This window comes from Aotus nancymaae, unplaced genomic scaffold (genome assembly GCF_030222135.1).
Source record: "Aotus nancymaae isolate 86718 unplaced genomic scaffold, 86718_ANA_hifiasm-v0.15.2.pri h1tg000020l, whole genome shotgun sequence".
Taxonomy (NCBI): Eukaryota; Metazoa; Chordata; class Mammalia; order Primates; family Aotidae; genus Aotus; species Aotus nancymaae.
The window spans coordinates 14380612-14402187 of record NW_026988432.1 but is presented as its reverse complement, the minus strand read 5'-3'; the positions used below and the strand labels follow the sequence as shown (position 1 = coordinate 14402187).

At 41.6% G+C, this 21576-nt stretch overlaps 1 protein-coding gene and 1 pseudogene across 1 annotated transcript in view; both read right to left on the bottom strand.

The window, feature by feature from the left end:
* The window catches only part of VPS4B (vacuolar protein sorting 4 homolog B), a 32686-nt gene extending 20787 nt beyond the window's left edge, over positions 1–11899 (bottom strand). Inside the window, exons 1-3 of the mRNA XM_012446429.3 lie at positions 11622–11899; positions 1532–1643; positions 129–285 (exon numbers count right to left, since the gene is read on the bottom strand). Of these exons, the coding sequence (XP_012301852.1) occupies positions 129–285; positions 1532–1643; positions 11622–11648 (296 nt within the window). The 5' untranslated portion in view covers positions 11649–11899. The remainder of the gene's footprint in view (positions 1–128; positions 286–1531; positions 1644–11621) is intronic.
* On the bottom strand, positions 4151–11318 carry LOC105712965 (26S proteasome regulatory subunit 8-like; annotated as a pseudogene).
* Positions 11900–21576: the final 9677 nt, after the last annotated feature.

Genomic DNA, 21576 nt, shown 5'->3' with positions numbered 1-21576 from the left:
AAAAACAGGCAGCTGGGCAGCTTTGGCCCATGAGCCAGTTTGCCGACACCTGGTTTAATCAAAAGAAATTTAGTTCACGAATTGAAAGCTAAAACCTATAGTAAAATCGAACAATTTTAAACACATACCCCTTTTCATCCGCTGGACTCGGCTGTCCCTCTTTCACTGGCTTCTGCGCTTTCTTCTCTTTATTTTTCAGGTACTCCTTTAGTTTTTCTGCTCTATCAAGATATTCTGTACACTTTGCCCTGATACTTTGCTTGGCTTTATCACCCTGTGCTTCATCTATTAAAGGGAAATGAGAGAGATTTTTCTCCATTAGTGTTCTATGTAGAAAGGGTTGAACTCTCATGTATTTTTTAAACAAGGAAATTCTATGTTGGGAGAAGGAGAAAAGATCACCGTTAACTCACTGTAGCCAATGATGATCACACCTCTTTTTTACTCCCTCCCTCAGCAGGGTTGGAGACCTACAGTGGGTCTGAGTCAGAAAACAATCTGAGGCCAGGCACAGTGACTCACACCTGTAATCCCAGCACTTTGGGAGGCCGAGGTGGGTGGATCACGAGGTCAAGAGATTGAGACCATCCTGGCCAACACAGTAAAACCATGTCTCTACTAAAAAAAAAAAAAAAAAGCCTGTAGTCCCAGCTACTCAGGAGGCTGAGGCAGGAGAATTGCTTGAACCCAGGAGGCAGAGTTTGCAGTGAGCCAGTATCATGCCACTGCACTCTAGCCTGGTGACAGAGCAAGACTGTCTCAAAAAAACAAAACAACACAATCTGAGCAAGACAGTAGGGTATTTTAAGTGAATGTTAAATAATAGGAAATTATTTAATATTCCAAAGGTTTCATACACTTCCCTTACATTTTTGCACATAGTTCCAAGTTGCTTGTCTTATACAAACCCAATTACAAGAAAAATGAATAGAAGGAAAGCAATATTAATCAATGGAAATCACATATATTCTCTGTAATACCAACATCGTAATTTTACTACATAAAGGGCTCTGTCAGAGCTGTTTCAAAGTGAACTTTGGCAACACATGCAATAGATGGGATGAGCCCCCATAGCTTACAGGTTATGAGTCATTCTTAGTTTCACTTTAACATAAAACCTCAAAACTAAATGGGAGAAGCTCAAAAGAAAATCTTCAATTATCCAACTGCGTTAGATTTAAGAGCCATGAGGGCAGGGGTTTTCATCCATTTTTTTCTATTATATCCCCAGTGCCTACAACAGTGCCTGCTACATAATAAACATGCAGTATGTATCTGTAAAGACACAAATAAAATGTCTCCCAACCTATTTTCCACTGGCTACACTACATTTTAAGATGTTTAGATATACAAATTAATGACTATGATGGCTGCCACATTTGCTAGCTAAGTCTCAGTATTTAAAAATCACTAGAAAGAAAGTGGAATTTTTTTAACAAATGGATAGGTTAGAATTTTCAAATTTTTAGATATGAAATAGAATAATTTTTTCTTTTTGTGTTTTTAAATAAAATATAACCTATGGCCTCACATTTAACGACATGGAGAAAATACTGCACAGCATGTTGGTAGAGCTGTAGGGCTTCTTCGTAGTTCCCAGCCTTGTCTTCTTGCGCTGCTTTGCTAGCCAGATCAATAGCTTTCTGTTTGAGGGAGGCAAAATAATTACATTTAAATCAAAGCATAAACACAAATTTGAAGTAAATAATCATATTGAAAGTTTTTTTTAAAAAAGCTAAGAAGCTTGCTGGGCTTTAAAGAAAACAAAAATAAGTAAAAAATAAATAGTTACTGTAAAAAAACATTTTTTTCTAATTCACAATTGTATTTTATTATAAATTATGTTGATAAGATGCAAATTACATTTGTTATATTAATAAATGCCACTGAATATTACTTTAGTACCAATCACTAACATTTACACATAATTTTCACCTAGCTAAGTTAAATTTAGGAATAATAAGAAATAGAGTAATCTGAAAATTCAAACTAAAGCATTTAGGGAAATTTTCAAAAATTAAATGCTGCTTTAATCTAAAAAATATAACAATAGTGGAAATGTAAAGGGGGTGAAAACCCTTCAGAAGCAATGGGTCAATGAAATATCAAGAATCTAAAAAATACTCATATATTTCAATTTAGTAATTAACTAAAAGGTTCACTAAGCAAAGACATTAACCAGAGAGGTCTTTTAAGCAACAAAAACAAAACCTGTAAACTTAAATCATAAAGAATGCCACAAAACAGAATATCAAAGGTTCACTAAAATAACATTGAAAAATATTCGTAATAACATGGAAAATGTTTATAATGGGCATTTTAAAAAAGCAGGACACAACTTCTTATATGTAGCATGAATTTATTTGAAACAACAGCAAAAAAAGCAGCACAGGAAAAAGATGGGAAGGAAATTTAACAGAGCTTATCTCTGATAAAACTTCATTGATTTTTCATTTTCTACTTTTTCATATCTTCTAAAAAATGTCCATAAGGAATATGGACTACTTTTGTAGTATTTTTTTTAAAACCTCCCAGAAATAAATCCATACTAATAAAGCCAAGAGATTTTTGAAAATGATGAAAAAAGCCAGTCAACGGCACCGAGTCAGTCTTTGTAAGAAGTAGTGCTAGAGCAACTAGACATCCATAAGCATACACCTAAAATAATCTTGACTTAAACTTAATACTTCAGAAATTAACTCAAAAATGGATCACAGAATTAAATATAAAACTACAAAATTTATATTCTTATTTATTTTGTTGAGAAGGGATTCGATCTCACTATCTTGCCTAAGCTAGCCTCAAACTCCTGGGCTCAAGTGATCATCCTGCATTAGCCTCCCCAAGCAGCAAGACCACAAGTGCAAACCACTGCACCCAGCTAAAACTTTGAGAGAAAACATGTAAAACTTAGGATCTGGGGCTGGCAAAGAGTTCTTAGATTTGACATCAAAAGCACACTATATAAAAGAAAAAAAATGGTAACTGGACCTTATGGCAAAATTTTTGCTCTCTAAAAGATCCTTTTAAAGGATGAAAAGACAATTTATAGACTGGGAGAAATATTAGCAAAACATATGTAACAAAGAGCTAGTATCTAGAATACATAAAGAACTCTCAAAATGTAACACAAATCTACACATGATAAAACTGCACAAACACACCCACACCCACACACAGAAAAACACATGAGGACAAGACTGGCAAAACGTGAGTAAGAGTTGTGGAATGTATCAATGTCAATATCCTGGCTGTGATATTGTCCCAGTTTTACAAGATGCTACCACTGGAGGCAACTGGATAAAGAGAATGCTGGATTCTCTATATTTTTTACAACTGTATATAAATCTACAGTTTTCCCAAACTAAAATTTTCCTGAGCTCAGGAGTTCGCGACCAGCCTGGGCAGCACGGTGAAAGCCCATCTCAATTAAAATACAAAAAATTAGCTGGGCATAGTGGCATGCACCCGTAGTCCCAGCTACTCGGGAGGCTGAGGCAGGAGAATTGCTTGAACCCAGGAGGCGGGGGTCGCAGTGAGCCGAGATCAAGCCACTGCACTCCAGCCTGGGCGACAGAGTGAGACTCCATCACAAAAAAAAAGTGAATCATTTTTAATTTTTTAAAATATGCACAGACACATACAAATAAAGAGTGACCATGATTTATTAAAACATTACAACTAGGCTAATTTAGGTAGTAAAACTATTCAACAGAAATAGGTGCCCAGTAAAAAAAAAAAAAAAATTAAAGGGATCATGGTTAGAGATATTAAAAAATAAGTATATAAGCAAAAAATCATTCAAACAACTCAGAAACCAATTATGTGTAAGAATATTACATTTTGGAGCAGTTGAGCATGGATTGGATATAGCTGAGCTGAGACCTGTAAATGGGAGGATCAGGTCTCAAAAAAGAAAAAAAATGCATCTCAAAGGCTTAGTGGTTAAGCCACATAGCAGAAATAAATTGTTTTTCTTTTCTTTTTTTTTTTTTTTTGAGACGGAGTCTTGCTCTTGTTGTCCAGGCTGGAGTGCAATGGTGCCATCTTGGCTTACTGCAACCTCCGCCTTCTGGGTTCAAGTGATTCTCCTGCCTCAGCCTCTCGAGTACCTGGGATTATAGGCGCCTACCACCACACCTGGCTAATTTTTGTATTTTTAGTAGAAATGGGGTTTCACCATGTGGCTAGGCCGGTCTCAAACTCCTGACCTCAGGTGATCCACCCACCTCGCCCTCCCAAAGTGCTGCAATCACAGGCATGAGCCCCGTGCCCGGCCTAGAAATAAGTTCTTTGTTATTCTAACTATAATTTTCTTCTCAGGTGATTTTGAAATGCTGTGGCACTCACCTCTGCAGCCATTTGTTCCTCTCATTCAGCACCACGCTGATTTTTTGTTAATCTCTTATACTGCAGTTAGTATTATTTAAGCATCTAGCTCCAAACATGGTACTAATTAAGCCAGCCTTTCCCTGATGATGAGTATGTCCATATATGGCTTCTGAGCACTTGAAATGTGGCTAGTGTGACTGAGGAGTGGGTTTATGTAATTAAAATTAAAATAGCTACATGCAGCCACTGTACCGGGTGGCACATGTTAAACTTTTAATCAAAGATGATGAATTAAGAGGATATGCATCTGTTTTTTTTCTGCTGATGAATGCTCCACTTCAACCTTATTTCTGTCAACATTTTTCATCTGAAATAAAATTAACCATATCTGTTAGCATTTTTCATTTGAAATAAAATTAACCACATTTTCTATGGTTAACTTTGGGGAGCTAATTATTTTATTTTTTCATTCCACAAAGCTTTACCGGAGGGATCCACACAAAGGACATCCACCCCCTTCCGTAGTTTCTTGATGGACATCTTTTGCTCACTATCCTCCTGCATGACGCTGGCTACAGCTATCTCAGAGTCCTCCCAGGTGACATGGACTCACTGTTCCTTCAGGGCATACATGGTGGCTTCTCTGTATAGGACTTTCACTTCAGCCCCTGATGCTCCTCGCCTAAGCTTAGCCCTGGTCAGGTTCATTTTCTGAGAATGGATCTTCAAAATGTGCAGCTGGAATTCAGTTTTTCTGCTGATGTGCCCTGAGTGAAGCAGCCTTAACTCTGATTTCCTGGCGGCCTCCCTCTCAGCTATCCAGTTGGTTGAGCACCTCCAGCACAATTTGCAGCACTTCACTGTCCCCTCCAAAACCACTTCCAGTGGCACCGCCTTTGGTTGTGTGATACCCAGTGCTTCAAAGAGCTTGGGATGCTTAACAGGTGGCTCGGTCATTTCTCTGATGTCCTTAATCTGCTTGTCCAGTCCACCAATGATCTCCTAAATTGAGGCTCTTATCTTCTTCTCCACCATCATTAGTGACAACAGTAGGTCTCCCTTGTTGGGTATGATACTGTGCAGTGTGTAGCAATCATTTCTTAGCACGACCTGGCAATTGGGTCTCAAGTCATTGATGTTACTGTTTCTGTCCACATCTAATCCAAACTTGCCCTTGGGATACACCTTGACTAACACTTCCTCCATATTCATGGCCCAGACTACTTCCCCCATACAGGAACCCTGTTCCTGCAGCAGCTGTAGCTCCTCCTGCAACAGGTGAACTTCTGCATTTAGTTCATTCCTTTGTGTCTGCAGCCTCTGGAGGTCTTGGCTCTTATTCACAATTAACTGGAATTCTTCAATCTCAGACAGGTAATACTGACAGTCTGCTGCCTGTCTTCCCCTCTTCCAGCTCCATCTGCTCTGGTCCATCAAACGACATCTTTCCTCTTCAGTCAGAGCTAATTTTCTTTCTGAATATAATCCTCACCATCTCCCTTGCTAACATCCTAGTTCAGTCTGCTATCGTATATGTCAAAACTACTACCCAGCCTCATGAGTGATAAGCCTGCTCCCTCCCTTGCTATCTGAGAACATACAAGACAACCTTTGATGGCTTCTCACTGAAAACAATAAAATCCTGATGCTACAAGATGACCTACAAGGTCTGAAATAACCTGGGCCTTAGCTCTATTTGGTTCTCCTCTGAACCCTAGAATCCTCTTGCATTCAGGCATCCTGAGCAGTTGGACCCCTCCCACCTAGAATGTTCTTCCTTCCTTTCCCTGGAATGATGCATGATGTCTCCTTTTCGGTCCTGGTTCAAATGGCAAGTCCTCAAAGAGGCCCTCCCTAACTTGCTATAGCAAAGGCTGCACCTCATGCCTGCTCTCTGTCCCCCACTGCACTCTCTCATCCCAGCACTGTCATTACATTTACCTGTACACACACTCACTAGCTATCTGCTTTAGGGAGGCAGGCTCCATGAGGACAGGACTTCACCTTGAGCTTCCCAAGCCTAGAATGGTGCTGGCATATGACAGGTACTCAAAATTGTTTAATGAATGAAAAAAAAAATTCCCTACTGCTTTTTCAGTATCTTCTTCCTTTTGGTTACCTCACTTCTGTCATTCTTAACAACAATTTCTCTCCACTGGGTACTTCCATCAACACACAAACAGCCCTCCTTTAAAAAGTCTTATTTGACAACAAAACACTATTCAGTGTTAGTTCTGTTTCTCTGCTACCTTTTGGAGCCAAAAATCTCACCAGATTGGCCTCTATTCTCTTTCCCTTATCACATAATAAAACGGCGCCTATCAAGGCTCTCTAGGATGCTAGATCCAAACACCAGTTCTGTCCTCTTGATCTTTTGACAGTACTTTGCAAAGTCGATTATTTCTTCCTCCTTGGACACTGTCCTCTGCTGAGCCCCCAACCACCACTTTGTGGGTTTTCCTCCCACCTCTCCAGCAGCTCCTTCTCAGTCTCCTTCATTGAGTCTTCCTCTCGTATGTGACCATGAAGTATATTCATCAGGTTTGGGCCGGGACTCGCTTCTCTGTTTACTCCCACCCTACGTGGTTTTCAGTGACTTAAGGCTGATGATCTTTGTGTGTGCGTGTGCGAGCATGCACATGGGTTTTTTTTATTGTTTTAATTTACTGGCACCTCTCTCCCATTAGTATGTAAGCTCCAGGAGAACAGCAGTTCTATCTGTTTTCTTCATTTCTTTATATTCCCAGAGTCTAGCACAGTAGCTGACACAGACTGAGTGACTGTATCACCCCAGCATCAGTCAGGGTCCAGTCATCAATATGGAAATATAAAGGTTGGGAACATGTGGAATTGTCCTTTTCCACTTAGGAGACCCAGACACATCCACCTTAGAAAACCCTGAGAAATGGGGTAAATTCTACAATCACCTACCTCAGGAGAAAAGATGTTCCAGGCCCTGTCTGTTGAGACCAATTCTTTCTCCTTTGTGTGGAGCTGATCCCCACCTTCCTTGGCTGACAGTTACTCCATCAATGATATGACCCTCAACTGCTCTCTCCAACCTTTCCATTTTCCCTCAGCAGAAAAATGTGTTGTCCTATCTTGGACTCATATCTGCAGAACACAAACTATACACCAACTCCCCTCAGCTCCTCGGTTCTCCTCTCCCTACATCTTACTCATCTCTTTGCCTCCAGAGCAAAATCCCAAAGAATATCCATGTTCATCTCAGTTTCCTCATCTCCTATTTCTCCCAGAGCAATGCTTTCTGCCTCCTGATAGCGAAATGTTACGCTTATCTCACTCCTCTCTGTAGCATTGAACACTAACAACAGTGTCATACGCTGACAGTGTCTCCTTTCTTGGCTGTCATGACACCATTTTCTTCTAGGTTTAGCCTTTTTTTTTTAGAAGTTTTTTAGACAGGGTCTCTGTGTTACCCAGGCTGGAGTACAGTGGTGTGACCACTGCAACCTCCACCTCGCAGGCTCAAGTCATCCTCCACCTTAGCCTCTGGAGCAGCTGGGGCTATAGGCATGCACCATCATATCCAGCTAATTTTTGTAGAGAGGGGATTTTGTCATGTTGCCCGGGCTGTTCTCAAAGTCCTGAGCTCAAGCGATCTCCCTGCCTCGGCCTCCCAAAATGCTGGCATTACAAGCATGAGCCACCGCGCCTCTTTGGATTAATAATTCTTTTCCAGGCTCCCGTTTCTCTCTCCTTAGATGTCACTAATCCACAGAATTTCTACCTTGGTCTTTGTTTTGCCTTATTCTGCAAACTCTCCAGGATGTGACTCTGTAAGCCTACAACCTCTGCTACCATCTGTATGCTAATAACTCCCAAAATCTTATTTGCAGCCTAGTCCCCTCCCCCTAGTTCTACACATATGTATGTAAATACTCACTGGACATTTCCATTTGATTGCCTCCACAAGCATCTCAAATTCAACAAGTTCAAAACCAAATTATTTTGCTCCCTTGCCCTGGCCCCAAATATCTCTCCTTTTGTATTCCCAAAAACAATCCCTACCTACTAAGACACCCAACCCAGAAATCTGGGAGAAAACCCAGACTCTTCCTCCTCCCTCACTTTTACAATGCAGACACAGATGGACACAGTGGCTCATGTCTATAAGCCCAGCATTTTGGGAGGCCAAGGCTGGTGGATCACCTAAAGTCAGGAGTTTGAGACCAGCCTGGCCAATATGGCGCCCTTCTCTCCTAAAAATACAAAAATTAGCTGGATATGGTGGTACATGCCTGTAATCCTACCTGCTACTTGGGGGACTGAGGCAGGAGAATCACTTGAACACAGGAGGCGGAGGTTACAAAAAGTGGAGATCATGCCACTGCACTCCAGCCTGGGCAACAAGTGAGACTTCCTCTCCAAAAAAAAAAAAAAAAAACACATACAAGCCTGACTCTTTGCCATCTTCAATTTTTCTCCTCTTATCAATCCTTTCCACTTTATTTGAATGGATACTACACTAATTTGGCCCCTCGCCATCTCCCATCACATAGACTTTGCCTCCTGCGCAGTGCATTTTATCACAATATACTGTAATAAAAGTTATGTGAATGTGGTTTCTCTCTCTCAACATCTCATTGCACTGTTCTCAACCTTCTTGTGATGATGTGAAATAAAATGCCTACGTGATAACATGAAGTGAAGTGAATGACCCAGGCATTGTGACACAGTGTTTAAAAATTATGAAGTGTTTATTCTTGAATTTTTCATTTAAAAATTTTTGGACCCAGGTTAATAGTGGGTTATTGAAATTATGGAAAGTAAAACCACAGAGAAGTGGAGACTACTGTGTAGGTTTATTATATTATTATATGATTTTTATTTTTAGTTATCTGCATTCCCTCATTAGATTGTAAGCATCTGGCCACAGGGATTTTTGCCTTGTTCAGGGGGAAGTTAGTCATTAAGTGACTATTAATCCAAATTTCCTAGGTTAGAAGGTTGAAAAGGTTGAAAGAGAAAGCACACATGTGAACCTACCACTAATAAAATCACAATTCAAGATCCCTCCTGTTTAACAGTAGCAATTATTCCTTTAATGTTGGTCAGTCTTTAGCTGATTCACTGAACATCTAACAGTCCAATTCAAATATGCTGCATTCTGGGGCCAGGCACTGCGGTTCACACCTGTTATCCCAGCACTTTGGGAGGCTGAGGCGGGCAGAACACTTGAGTTCAGGAGTTCCAGACCAGCCTGGCCAACATGGTGAAACCCCATCTCTACTAAAAATAGAAAAAATTACCCGGGCATGGTGGCTGGCACCTGTAATCCCACCTACATGGGAGGCTGAGGCACAAGAATCATTTGAACCTGAGAGGTGGAGGTTGCAGTGAGCCAAGATCATACCACTGCACTCCAGCCTGGGCATCAGAGCAAGACTGTCTCAAAACAACAATAATACCCTGCAAATTTTGCAGAAGGAAAGGTATCAGTGAATGGATGAAGATTATGTTGTAGAGTATCCAAATCACAAGTCTCTGACAAATGAGAAGTTGGTGGAATAAAACTAGTCAAAAAGCTAACAATGATGACAAGATGGGCACTTCAAAAGCATCACCTTTAGTACCCAAGGGAAAAATACTTTTACCAAATGACCTGCACTTTTTCCAAATATGTTTACCGAAAAGAACCTTTCCAAATAGGGCTACAGAAAACTCAAGTGAAGATTGCTGAATCTTAGTTTAATACAATCTCGGTATAAAAGATATAGACAGCCAGGTGCTGTGGCTCATGCCTGGAATCCGAGCACTTTGGGAGGCTGAGGTGCGCGGATCACCTGAGGTCAGGAGTTCGAGGCAAACCTGGGCCAGGATGGTGAAACCCCATCTCTACTAAAAATACAAAAATCAGCCAGGCGTGGTGGTGGGCGCCTGTAGTCCCAGCTACTCGGGAGGCTGAGGCAGGAGAATGGCTTGAACCCAGGAGTCAGAGATTGTAGCAAGCTGTGATCGCGCCACTGCACTGCAGCCTGGGAAACAGAGAGAGAGAGAGAGAGAGAGAGAGAAACAGAGAGAGAGAGAGAGAGACAGAAAGACAGAGAGAAAGAAAAGAAAGAAAGAAAGGGAAGGAAGGAAGGAGGAAGAAAGGAAGGAAAGAGACAGACAAATCGACACGACTTACTCTACAAAATGAGTCATTGTAGCAATTATATTTTGTGAAAGATAAAAGCATTATTTTCATAATCTTCTAGGACGATATTCAAGATAAAAGTCCCAAGCAAGCCTCTTTTCCCACTCTTTTTGTGTATGTGTGTGTGAAATTTTAATCTGTTAAGTGGGTCTACTTTGAGGGGTCTTTCTTCAGAATCAATTATCATGGGTTAGGGAGTTCTTCCATTACCTTCGATGCCTCTATCAGGCACTCCAATAAATGCCTGTTCAACAAACTACCGGAAGTTCAAGACAAGGATTCAATACAAGTATTTTAGGCTACCCTTTTGTTTCTAATTGACTCCCTGGACTGGGAGTCCTCTACATTAAGCCACATTACATTTTAAACTCAACTGAAGCCCTAGATCCATTCTGGGGATGGGAGACACCGTATTACATGAATTTCTTTTCTGAACGAATTCCATTCCACAAAGGACTAACGATTAAGTCTAAAATCGTAGGATTCCATGATTTGTGTACAAAACACTGTGCTCATTGCGGTGGGGAAGGGAAAGTGGAGCCACAGAGAAGTTTAAGAATACTCCTCGACATACACACTACAATCTGGGAGTCACAGGAGAGTACATATAAATTTAATGGCTTCACGAAGATTGTATGTAGGCTGGCTGTAACCTCAGATTCTTGGGCTGTTCCCATATTTCTACCCACTTGACAGCTCAGAAAGAAGAGGCCTGCTGTCAGCTTGAGAAACTAAGATGGAACCGAACTATGACCATTCTCTTTTCAACTGGTCCAGAACAGGGCTTTTTGCAAACATTACGTTCTTTCTTTCTCCCTAACACTGATTGAAGAGACCTGCCCAGAACTTGTCCGGTTGGGCGGGGCGGAGGGGAGGGGGAAAGAGGGAAGCTCCAACAAAAGTGAAGTCTCACAAAGCCAGTGGCTCAGGAGACCCCAAGAGCCGGCCAGAAACGACCTTTCCGGTGAGAGCCGGGCCCCTCTCCCACCTGCTGCAGCTCCCCGGACCCGCCCTCCTCCGCCCCGACCACAGGCGCAGCCGCTTCCTCCCTTCTCCTCGTCCCCCACCCGCTTCTCGCGCCTCCCCTAGGTCCCAGCTCCCTAAGGGGACGGGAGATGAGCAATGATACCTGGAGGTTGGGCGAAGTGGATGCCATAGCGGAGTTCTCGGGCGGTTCCCGGAGGGAATGAGGGGCGAGGAGAGCCAACAGCAGCAACGTCGAACCGCGTCCGGGGTAACAGCTACCAAACTGGGGAGGTCGGTGGTTCTCCGACCGAGAGCTGCAGCCTCCCTTCCGGCACTTCTTTTAGACAACACTGCGCTCCACTAGCGGTTCGACCCTCCGCACCAAACTTCCGCAATCCCGAGCCCCTCTTGGGTTCTGGTCCCGCCTCTGTCGCGTACTTCCGCTTTCGTCATCAGCACGCGCGCACCCAGTCACCAGACTCCCTCCTCTCGCCAAAACGCAGGCCCTCCCTGGGCCAGGAGAAGTAGCCTGGAAGCCGATGGAGCTTGGCGGAAGTCGGGCTTGGCGCAGGCGCACTAAGACGCTGGCCTAGGTGCTGGCGGCTGCCTGGTAGACCTAGGAGAGCGCAAGCGCAGAAGCCCGGAGCCGGGTTTTTGTTTTGTTTTTGCTTTTTGGTTTGTTTGTTTCTCCCAGGAGGTCTTTTACTTTGAGATAAATTATTGGCCTTGGCGCTCTTCCCTTCTCATCCTCATCCCTTGTCGCCTCGTAGCGTGCGAGTGAAAAAGTCATCCATTTCCAAGACCTGCCGATTGGGGGGGCTTTGAGTCTGTGACTGCTCCTCCTCCACTCCTCTGTGGAATGGGGGCGATCACAGTCCTCATCTCGGTGGTGAAGAATTCAGGAGGGATGCGCGGTGAGGCGGCCGCACAGCGCAGCGGAAGCAGTGAAGCCGCGGGCCGATTGGCGCTCGTCCCTGCTCGTACTTCCCACGCCACTCGGCATTCTCCAAAGGACTGTTGTCTTGGGAAAATGAATGTAAATTAGGTGTGGACGACCGCTGTCCTCGAGCTTATGGTCTGAGAGGGAAGCACTTGTCCTGTAAAATGGGCATGCCTGATATTATTTATGCCAGTTACGTTTACAGGCAAATGGCTTGAGGTTAAAAGCCTTATGTGAGATCATGAGTCAGCGATTAGAGGCAGAGCTAAGGTAAAACCCTTTCTCAGCCTTTCTGTGGTTTGTAGCCACCAACACCCTTTTCTTCTTTCCATAGTTAACCTTCTCAAAGGAGAACAACATAGATGTTTAATCACTCCATCATTTTTTTCTCACTAATTCCTTATTTTTTTCTAATCTAGTGTCTCCTAAAGAATTAAAGTCCTCTCCTCCTCCCTCTTCATTGGTATTGTCAATTACCCAGTTGTTTTTTTTTTTTTTAAGTTTAAAGATCTTCATTGGCTTTATTTGTGATTCTAAAATTGGGCAACACTTCGTTCCAAATTACCCAGTTCTTGTTTGTCCAGCTTCCTAATATTCCTTCTCTGCCTCTTTCACTGTCTCCCTTTCTTACTCCTCCCTTAGCTCAAACTGAATTTACTCAAGAGTCTGATGTCCTCTTCTCTCTGTCTTCTCTATCTGTACTCATCTTACTCTTTTCTTGAGCTTCAGCTATGAATAGACTAGAAATCACTTCAAATGTGGGTCTCTAGGCCCACCCCTTTCCCTCCCCAGCATTTAAAACAGTCTCCCAGAGGTCTCCTTCACTGGGTTTTTCTGCAAGACAAATTCAACATACTCAGATTAATTACCTTCTACTCCAAACTTCCTTCTCTGGTCTCTCCTTCTTAGAATAGTATTGCCAAATCTGTATCATCCAGGCTCAAAGCTCAGAGCCCTCTCTCTGCCCTGCATCTATCTACCAGTCCTTTCTTCCCACTTGTGAAATTGCCTTTGCAAATGATGACTGAGACAGTGAAAGAGATCTAACTTCACCGACTCCGTCTTGCTTCTAGCTGTCCTTGTTCATTCCTGGGCTCAGGCTGAACTAATTTTGGGAGAAACTGAGTTTATAGTTTAAACAAAGACTGGCTGGGTGCAGTGGCTCACTCCTGTAATCCCAGCACTTTGAGAGGCCAAGGTGGGTGGATCACTTGAGGTCAGGAGTTTGAGACCTATCTGGCCAACATGGTGAAACCCGTTTCTACTAAAAACACAAAAATTAGCTGGGCGTGGTGACGGGCGCTTGTATTCCCAGCTATTCGGGAGGCTGATGCAGGAGAATCGCTTGAACCGGGAAGGTGGAGGTTGCAGTGACCTGAGATCACACCATTGCACTCCAGCCTGGGCAACAAGAGTGACACCATCTTAAAATAAAAAAAGATCCTGGCTCCTTCCACTGCTTTCACCAGTTCGACCTGTTAAAATCATACTTATTCCTCAAGTGCCAGTTCCAGTGTCACTTCCTAAGGAAACTTCTGAAAACTCTCTGAGCTCTCGTCGCACTTTGGACCTTGAACTGCCCTGAAATCACACATGCTAAGTGCCTAACACAGTGCCTGGTGCAGAGCAGGTGCTCAAAAATTACTGGTCTCACTAGCACAGTGTTCTACTTTTCTAGATGGTAAAATCCCCAAGGGCTAAGACTTCATTTTATTCAGTTTGCAACCTACCCCCTGCCTTACCACCTACATATACACAGACGGTGTGTTCTTAAGTAGCCAAGGTTTGTTGAACAAAATGGAGTTTCCCTGCTGTGATGAAGGACTTTGGAAATGAGGAAGTCCAGTGCGTTCCCAGGTGGTGTTTGTGGATTCAGCCTTCAACAGGGTCTCACCTGCAGATCGCCCAGGACTGAATTCATTTCAGTCAGACGATTTTAAAAGACATGCATAATATTAATATTAAGGTCCTCCCCTCATGTGCACTCAGAAGTCAGGTCTTTACTTGTTGAGTTTTCAGCTTCCTCCCTGACCTGAAACATAACTTGAAGGAAGGCAAAGTGCTGACAGGGCTGATGCCATGAAAGTGACTCAGGCAGGAAGCCTGTTGAGCCCATCAGGTGACATACCTTTCTGAGTGTGCTCAGCTACCCCAAAGGCCGAAGGCGGAGCCCTTTCTCACTTATTGCTATTTTATTCATATGAAGCCACAGTCAGTTTGTGGACTGATAAGGAGGTTTGAGAATTAACTCATCAATGTCATTCAGCCACATGATGGAGGGTGTGGGAATGAAGCAGTGATTCCTCATTGCTGATGACATAAGGGTGACCATGATATAAGGCATTAGCACAGAAGAAAAGATGAGGTGCCAGGTGCAGTGGCTCATGCCTGTAATCCCAGCACTTTGGGAGGCCAAGGAGGGTGGATCACCTGAAGTCGGGAATTTGAGACCAGCCTGACCAACATGGGAAAACCCCATCTATACTAAAAATACAAAATTAGCCAGGCATGGTGGCACACGCTTGTAATCCCAGCTACTCGGGAGGCTGAAGCAGGAGAATCACTTGAACCCAGGAAGCAGAGGTTGTGGTGAGACCTGTGATCATGCCATTGCACTCCAGCCTAGGCAACAAGAGCAAAACTCCATCTCAAAAAAAAAAGAAAGAAAGAAAAGAAAAGATGAGGGGCCTGCCCTCAAGAAATTTGCAGGCTAGAATAAAAAAAACAAGTTTGCAGGCTGACACCATCCTCCTAGAGACCATGTGTACTCAGCACGCAGATGATGCACATAGTTTGAAATACCTTTGTCACTCCTGCTCAGCCTTTTCCTGGACATTCCCTCCCCCGCCCCACCAGACCTCCCCAAAATGCCTCCGCTCCTCTTATTCTAGATTCTGTATTCAAGCAGTTGTGGCTCTTCTTATTCTGTTTGTTGAAGGAAGGTGGAAAACATTTGCTTTCTTTTCAAAACTCCCTTTTTTCTCTTTGAGAGAATATTCAGGTATGAGCCATATTCTTTCTGTTTTTCTCCCTTTTTCAAAGCCCTCTGCACAATTCATTCCTATTAATTGACCTCTGCCAATACAATAGGGAAAACGTCATTTTATCATCATATACATATACAGTTGACTCTCCATATCTGTGTATTCCACCCCATAGGCTCAACCAACTGCAGGTGAAAATATTAGAAAAAAGAAAGATGGGCCCGGCACGATGGCTCACGCCTGTAATCCCAGCATTTTGGGAGGCTGAGGTGGGCATATCACCTGAGGTCAGGAGTTCAAGACCAGCCTGGCCAACATGGCAAACCCCATCTCTACTAAAAATCCAAAATAAGCTGGGTATCGTGGTGCATGCCTGTAATCCTAGCTTCTCGGAAGTCTGAGGGAGGAGAATTGCTTGAACCTGGGAGGTGGAGGTTGCAGTGAGCGGAGATCATACCATCGCACTCCAGCCTGGGCAACAGAGGAAGACTCTGCCTCAAAAAAAAAAAGAAAGAAAAAGAAAAGAAAAAAGAGATAGTTATGTCTGTACTGAACATGTATAGACTGTTTTTGGGTCATTATTTCCTAAACAATACAGAATAATAACTATTTACATAGACTTTGCATATTATTAGTAGTTATAAGTAATCTAGAGATGACTGAAAGTATACAAGAGGATATGCATAAATTAAATGCAAATTGTATATAAGGGACTTGAACATCAATAGATTTTGATATCCTCAGGGGTCCTGAAATCAATCCCCCATAATACTGAGGGGCAGCTGTACTCTGTGATGTATTTACAGATCAAATGGCTTGCTTCATTAAATTCCATGGGTGGGTAGGTTGGGAATGTGAGTTTTGTGTGAATGAAACACGGGTGGCCAGGAATTGCTTGCTGCTGAAGTTGGGAATGAGGTCTAGGGGTTCATTGAACCAATCTCTCTACTTTTCTGTATGTTTTAAGATTTCCATAATAAGAGATTTTAAAACAGACTGTATTTGCATAATTGTGTTGAAGTCTCTGTGCAAATTCGTTGTCTAGTTTTCTACTTCAGTATTCATCTTTTCTCAATTATTGGTTAAAGCCTTTTATATGCTTTATAAAAGCATATAAAACAAGATATTCTTGTGTTATATGTGTTGCAAATATTTTACCGTTTTATTATTTGGGTAATTACTTTTTTGGCATGAAAATTTATTATTCTTTTCCTTTTTTGCTGTGTTGAGAAAGCTCTTACCCACTAGAAGATTATGTAAAAACAACAACATACCTTTATCTTCTTCCAGTATGTTCAGGGTTTTGCTATTGCATCTACATCTTTGACCTGTCTGGAATTTATTTTGGTGTTTCATTTATTCCAAATGAGTAGTCAATTGTTCCAATATTATTTAGTTAACATTCATCTTTTCTTTACTCATTTGAAAGGGCAGTCCTTACTGTATAGCATTTTCTCTCAAGGATTTGTCTGAATTCTTGATGATGTTTTAACTATTCCCTTTAACCATCTATTCTTACTCAAATGACACTTATTCAATAGCTTTATAATACATTTCAGCATCTTGTGAGACTGCCTGATTTCTTCTAAGCAGAATGGAGCACTAGCTAAGGGCTCAGTTTCTGATGTTAGAATGCTTGCTTCAAATCTTTTTTTTTTTTTTTTGAGACGGAGTTTTGCTCTTGTTGACTAGGCTGGAGTGCAATGGTGTGATCTCGGCTTACTGCAGCCTCCATCTCCCGGGTTCAAGTGATTCTCCTACCTCAGCCTTCCAAGTAGCTGGGATTGCAGGTGCCCACCACCCCCAGCTAATAGTTTGTATTTTTAGTAGAGATGGGGTTTCACCATGTTGGCCAGGCTGGTCTCAAACTCCTTACCTCAGGTGATCTGCCCACCTTGGCATCCCAGAATGCTGGAATTACAGGCACGAGCCACTGCACCAGCTTCAAATCTTGACTCCAGCACATAGTAGGCAATTATTTAATCTCTCTAAACTGCTGTTTCTGCACCCATAAAATGGGGTGGTATTCTATCTGTCTAATAGGGCTACATAAGAATTAAATGAGACTAGAACATCACAGGATTGGGCTTAAAACATAGTTAACACTCATTAAATGTTTGCTATCAAGAATTTTCAGAATAGATTAGATTTTTCTTATATTACTTTTCCACATGAATTTTAGTATCATTTTGTCATGTTCCACCTAAAACACGTATTTATTTTGTAATTCAATTGATATTAATTCAGAGAAGATGGACATCTTTACAGAAATGAATTTCCCTCAGGTTTAAAAATCATGACATGTCTTTCTTCAAGTCTTCTTGTATGCTTCTTAACAGTATTTAATATTTTTTTTGTGTGGTGTCTGAACATTTCTTTTGGATTTATCTCTAGGAATTTTATTGTGCTGTTGTTGCTATCATAAGTAATATATTTTCTTCTCATATTTTTGAGCAGGTTATGGTTTATATACAGGAGACTGTGAGTATGTGCAGGTTGATTTTGGCAGACACCTTGTTTCTAATAGATTGTCAACCTATTCTTTGGGGTTTTCTAGGCAAATGATGAAAACTTTTTCAAACAGTGATCCCTTTGCCTCTTTCCCATACAAAGTTAAAAGTGTCAAGAGTAGCCATCCTTATCTTCTCCCAAAGTTTAAAGGAAATCCTTCTAGTGTTTTATAAATAATCATTTAACATGCGAAATATGATTATATTAGTTTTCTGTTGCTGCATAACAAATTAGCACAAACTCAGTGGCTTATAACAACATACTTTTATTGTCCCACAGTTTCTGCAGATCGGGAAGCCAGGCCCAGCTTAGCTCTATTCTGTGCTCAGGGTCTCACAAGGCTGAGATCACGGTGTAAGCTGGGATGTATTTTTATCAGCAGGCTCAACTAGGGATGGAGATGCTTTCAACTGCCTATGATTGTTGTCAGAATTCGTTTCCCTGGAGCTCTAGAATTCATGATAGCTGATAACTTGCTTCTTGAAAGCCAGGGACACATACACACACAGACACACACACAGACACACACAGAGACATACACACACAGACATACACAGAGTTTCTGCTGCTTCAAGTCTCTGACTTTAGGGAAAACTCATACCCTCTTTAAAGGGCTTACCTGACTAGGTAGGACTCACTGAGAATAATCCTCCTTTTGATGAACTCAGAATCAACTAATTAGATACCTTAATTACATCTGCAAAATCCTTTCACCTTTGCCATATTCTATTGATTTAAAGCAAATCGCAGGTTCTGCCTGCACTCAAGTAGAAGGAAATTACACAGAGGTATGACTTATTGGTGCGTATCTGCTACAGTAATATTTCAGAACACATCTCTATAAAGGAGAGAGGAAAAATTAATATTCTTCTCTTAACATAAGAGAAATGTGTAAGATCTCATATTCTAAATACTGTGCTCACAAGCAACAGTAAAATTTTTGTTGGTGCTATATATATGTGTATATGTAATTTATGTTATTTATTTATTTGTTTGTTTGTTTATTTTGAGATGGAGTCTTGCTCTGTCACCAGGCTGGAGTGCAGTGGCACGATCTTGGCTCACTGCAACCTCTACCTCCTGGGTTCAAGCGATTCTCTTGCCTCAGCCTCCCAAGTTGCTGGGACTACAGGTGCACGCCACCACACCCAGCTAATTTCTTTCTTTCTTTCTTTTTTTTTTTTTTTGGTATTTTTAGTAGAGATTGGGTTTCACCTTGTTGGCCAGAATGCTCTCAATCTATTGATCTCGTGATCTGCCTGCCTCAGCCTCCCAAAGTGCTGGGATTACAGGTGTGAGCCACTGTGCCCGGCCGTAATTTATGTTTTATAGGCCTAAGACAACTATTGCATTTATTTGGATATCAATAGATAATAAAAAAAGTGGAGCGACCAAAGGCAGATGCTGATAAAGAAAGGTAAAGCACTGCCTTGGGACATTGTATGGAGGGGAAGCATTTGGTTTAGAAAAGAGAGATTAGTTTTCCATACCTTTGAAATATACTGACCAATACATATTCCAGCAGCAAAATTCATCTGGATCTAGAAGGTCTTATTGTCCACTGAGTGCCCCTTCTCCAGAGTAGCTCATTCCAGTTATCTTTTGGACAGGCAAAATCTGGATTGCCAACATTGCTGCCTCTACATCAACATGGAGATGTAGGGCGAGAGTATTGGAGTGGAATCGTTTTTACTCCAAATATCCACCTCTATTTACTTCTCATGGACTAGTTTTAGGAGAATTTAGGTTCATTTTCAGGAATTCCCTTAGCACCAAATAGCACAATCTCCCAAACAGCACTAATGCCATCATCAGGCTAATGATTGTCTAGATGAGCAAAGGAATTTTGCATATCATTATCTAACTGAATATTTTCCCAGGAATTATAGTCTACATTAGTTGTTCATTGTCCCATCTGATTGCTAAATCAAGTCAACAAGATTAAGCAGAAATAAAGTGAATACATCATAAGATTAGGAATTATGTCCTGTATCAGAGAGGGTTCAAATGTGATGTCTATGATGTTTGTTAGTAATCTTTTTTCCTGAAAATGGTATAATGCTCTCTTACTCTGTCACTCAGGCTACAGTGCAGTGGCACGATCATAGACCATAGCTCACTGCAGCCTGGAACTCCTGGGCTCAAGCCATCCTCCCACCTCAAGTAGTAGGGATTAGAGGTATGCATTACCATGCTCAGTTCCTTCACCTTTTTACAAGCTCATTTGTATCAACTTCAAGCAGATTTCTCCTGAGACAGAAAGCTTTGCTTCCATCTCCCTTTTTTTCCTTTTCAAAGCACATAACTTTATATCATTTCTTGATACTGCAGACATTTTTAAAAAGAATATAACTGTTATGGCTGGGTGCAGTGACTGACGCCTATAATCTCAGCATTTTGGGAGGCTGAGGCAGGCAAATTGGAGTTCAAGACCAGTCTGGGCAACATGGTGAAACCCCACCTCTACAAAAAAAATACAAAAATTAGCCGGGCATGGTGGTGCATACCTGTGGTCCCATTTATTCAGGAGGGTGAGGCTGGAGAATTTCTTGAGCCCCAGAGGTGGAGGTTGCGGTGAGCCAAGATCATGGCACTGCACTCCAGCCTGGGTGACAGAGTGAGACCCTGTCTGGAAAAAGAAAAAAAAAAAAAGAAAGAAAGAAAGAAAAGAAAAGAAAAATCTAAAACCAAATTGGCTATAAAAACAATATAACTGTCAGGAAAAATAATAAGCTGTTGTGGTTTTACGTGGAACACACAGAGAAGCTTCATGATTTAATTACTAACTAAACAGTAAGTGCCTCTTAGGTAAATTTGTGAGTAACAGCTGAGGGTAATACTCTGGGTAGGGGGAAGTAAGGGAACAGGACTGCAAACTCCCGAAAAAGGTCACCCCAATTGAAACCTTAAGACTGAAAATCAGCTGGTTCTTTGTGATTTATCAGTTTCGCTATGAAAAACCAAAAATTGCCAAACTTTCACAATGTTTTCTTGGAAGTTGCTGTTTCAGGGCACTTTAAGGTCAATATTTTAAGTAGATAAGACAATCAATACTCCTGTTTGTATTTTAGCTATAATCACGTTGGGCTTTGAAATCAAAGCATGTGGGTTAGAATTCTTATTTATATGTGTAAATAGATGTCAACCCTGGGATTTGAAGAAGAGATGATAGAACTGGTGACACAGGTGTATTAGAACCAATAATCATTTTCAATCACTTGGTCAGCTAGTGTTAATTGAGACTCTATCAGGTATGTAACACTTAAATCTGATGTTCAAAAGAAATGAATCCCAGACAGAATCCAAACATGGCCCCTTCTTGAAAATTTCTAATACGACTGAAAAAATAAAGCAGATACAAACCGAATACAGTCTTTATGGGTCAAAATGAATGATAAATACATATTACAGCCTATAGGTTAGAAACCAGCAGTAAAAGATGTTGGTTTCAGTGATCATAGAAATGGCCAGGCCTGAACTGTGCCTACAAAGGAAACTAGATGCAACGAAAAAATTTACTTATGCATGTAAAGACACTCGGTGCTACCAAAGAGAGTTGTCTTTTCATATTATTCAAATCATAATTACAAAATGGAAGTCTTGGAAGTCCAAATGTTTATTCATAATCTTGGCCAAATTCCACCTTGGAAGAGTAAGAGTAAGTGAAGAAGCACAGCCAATTC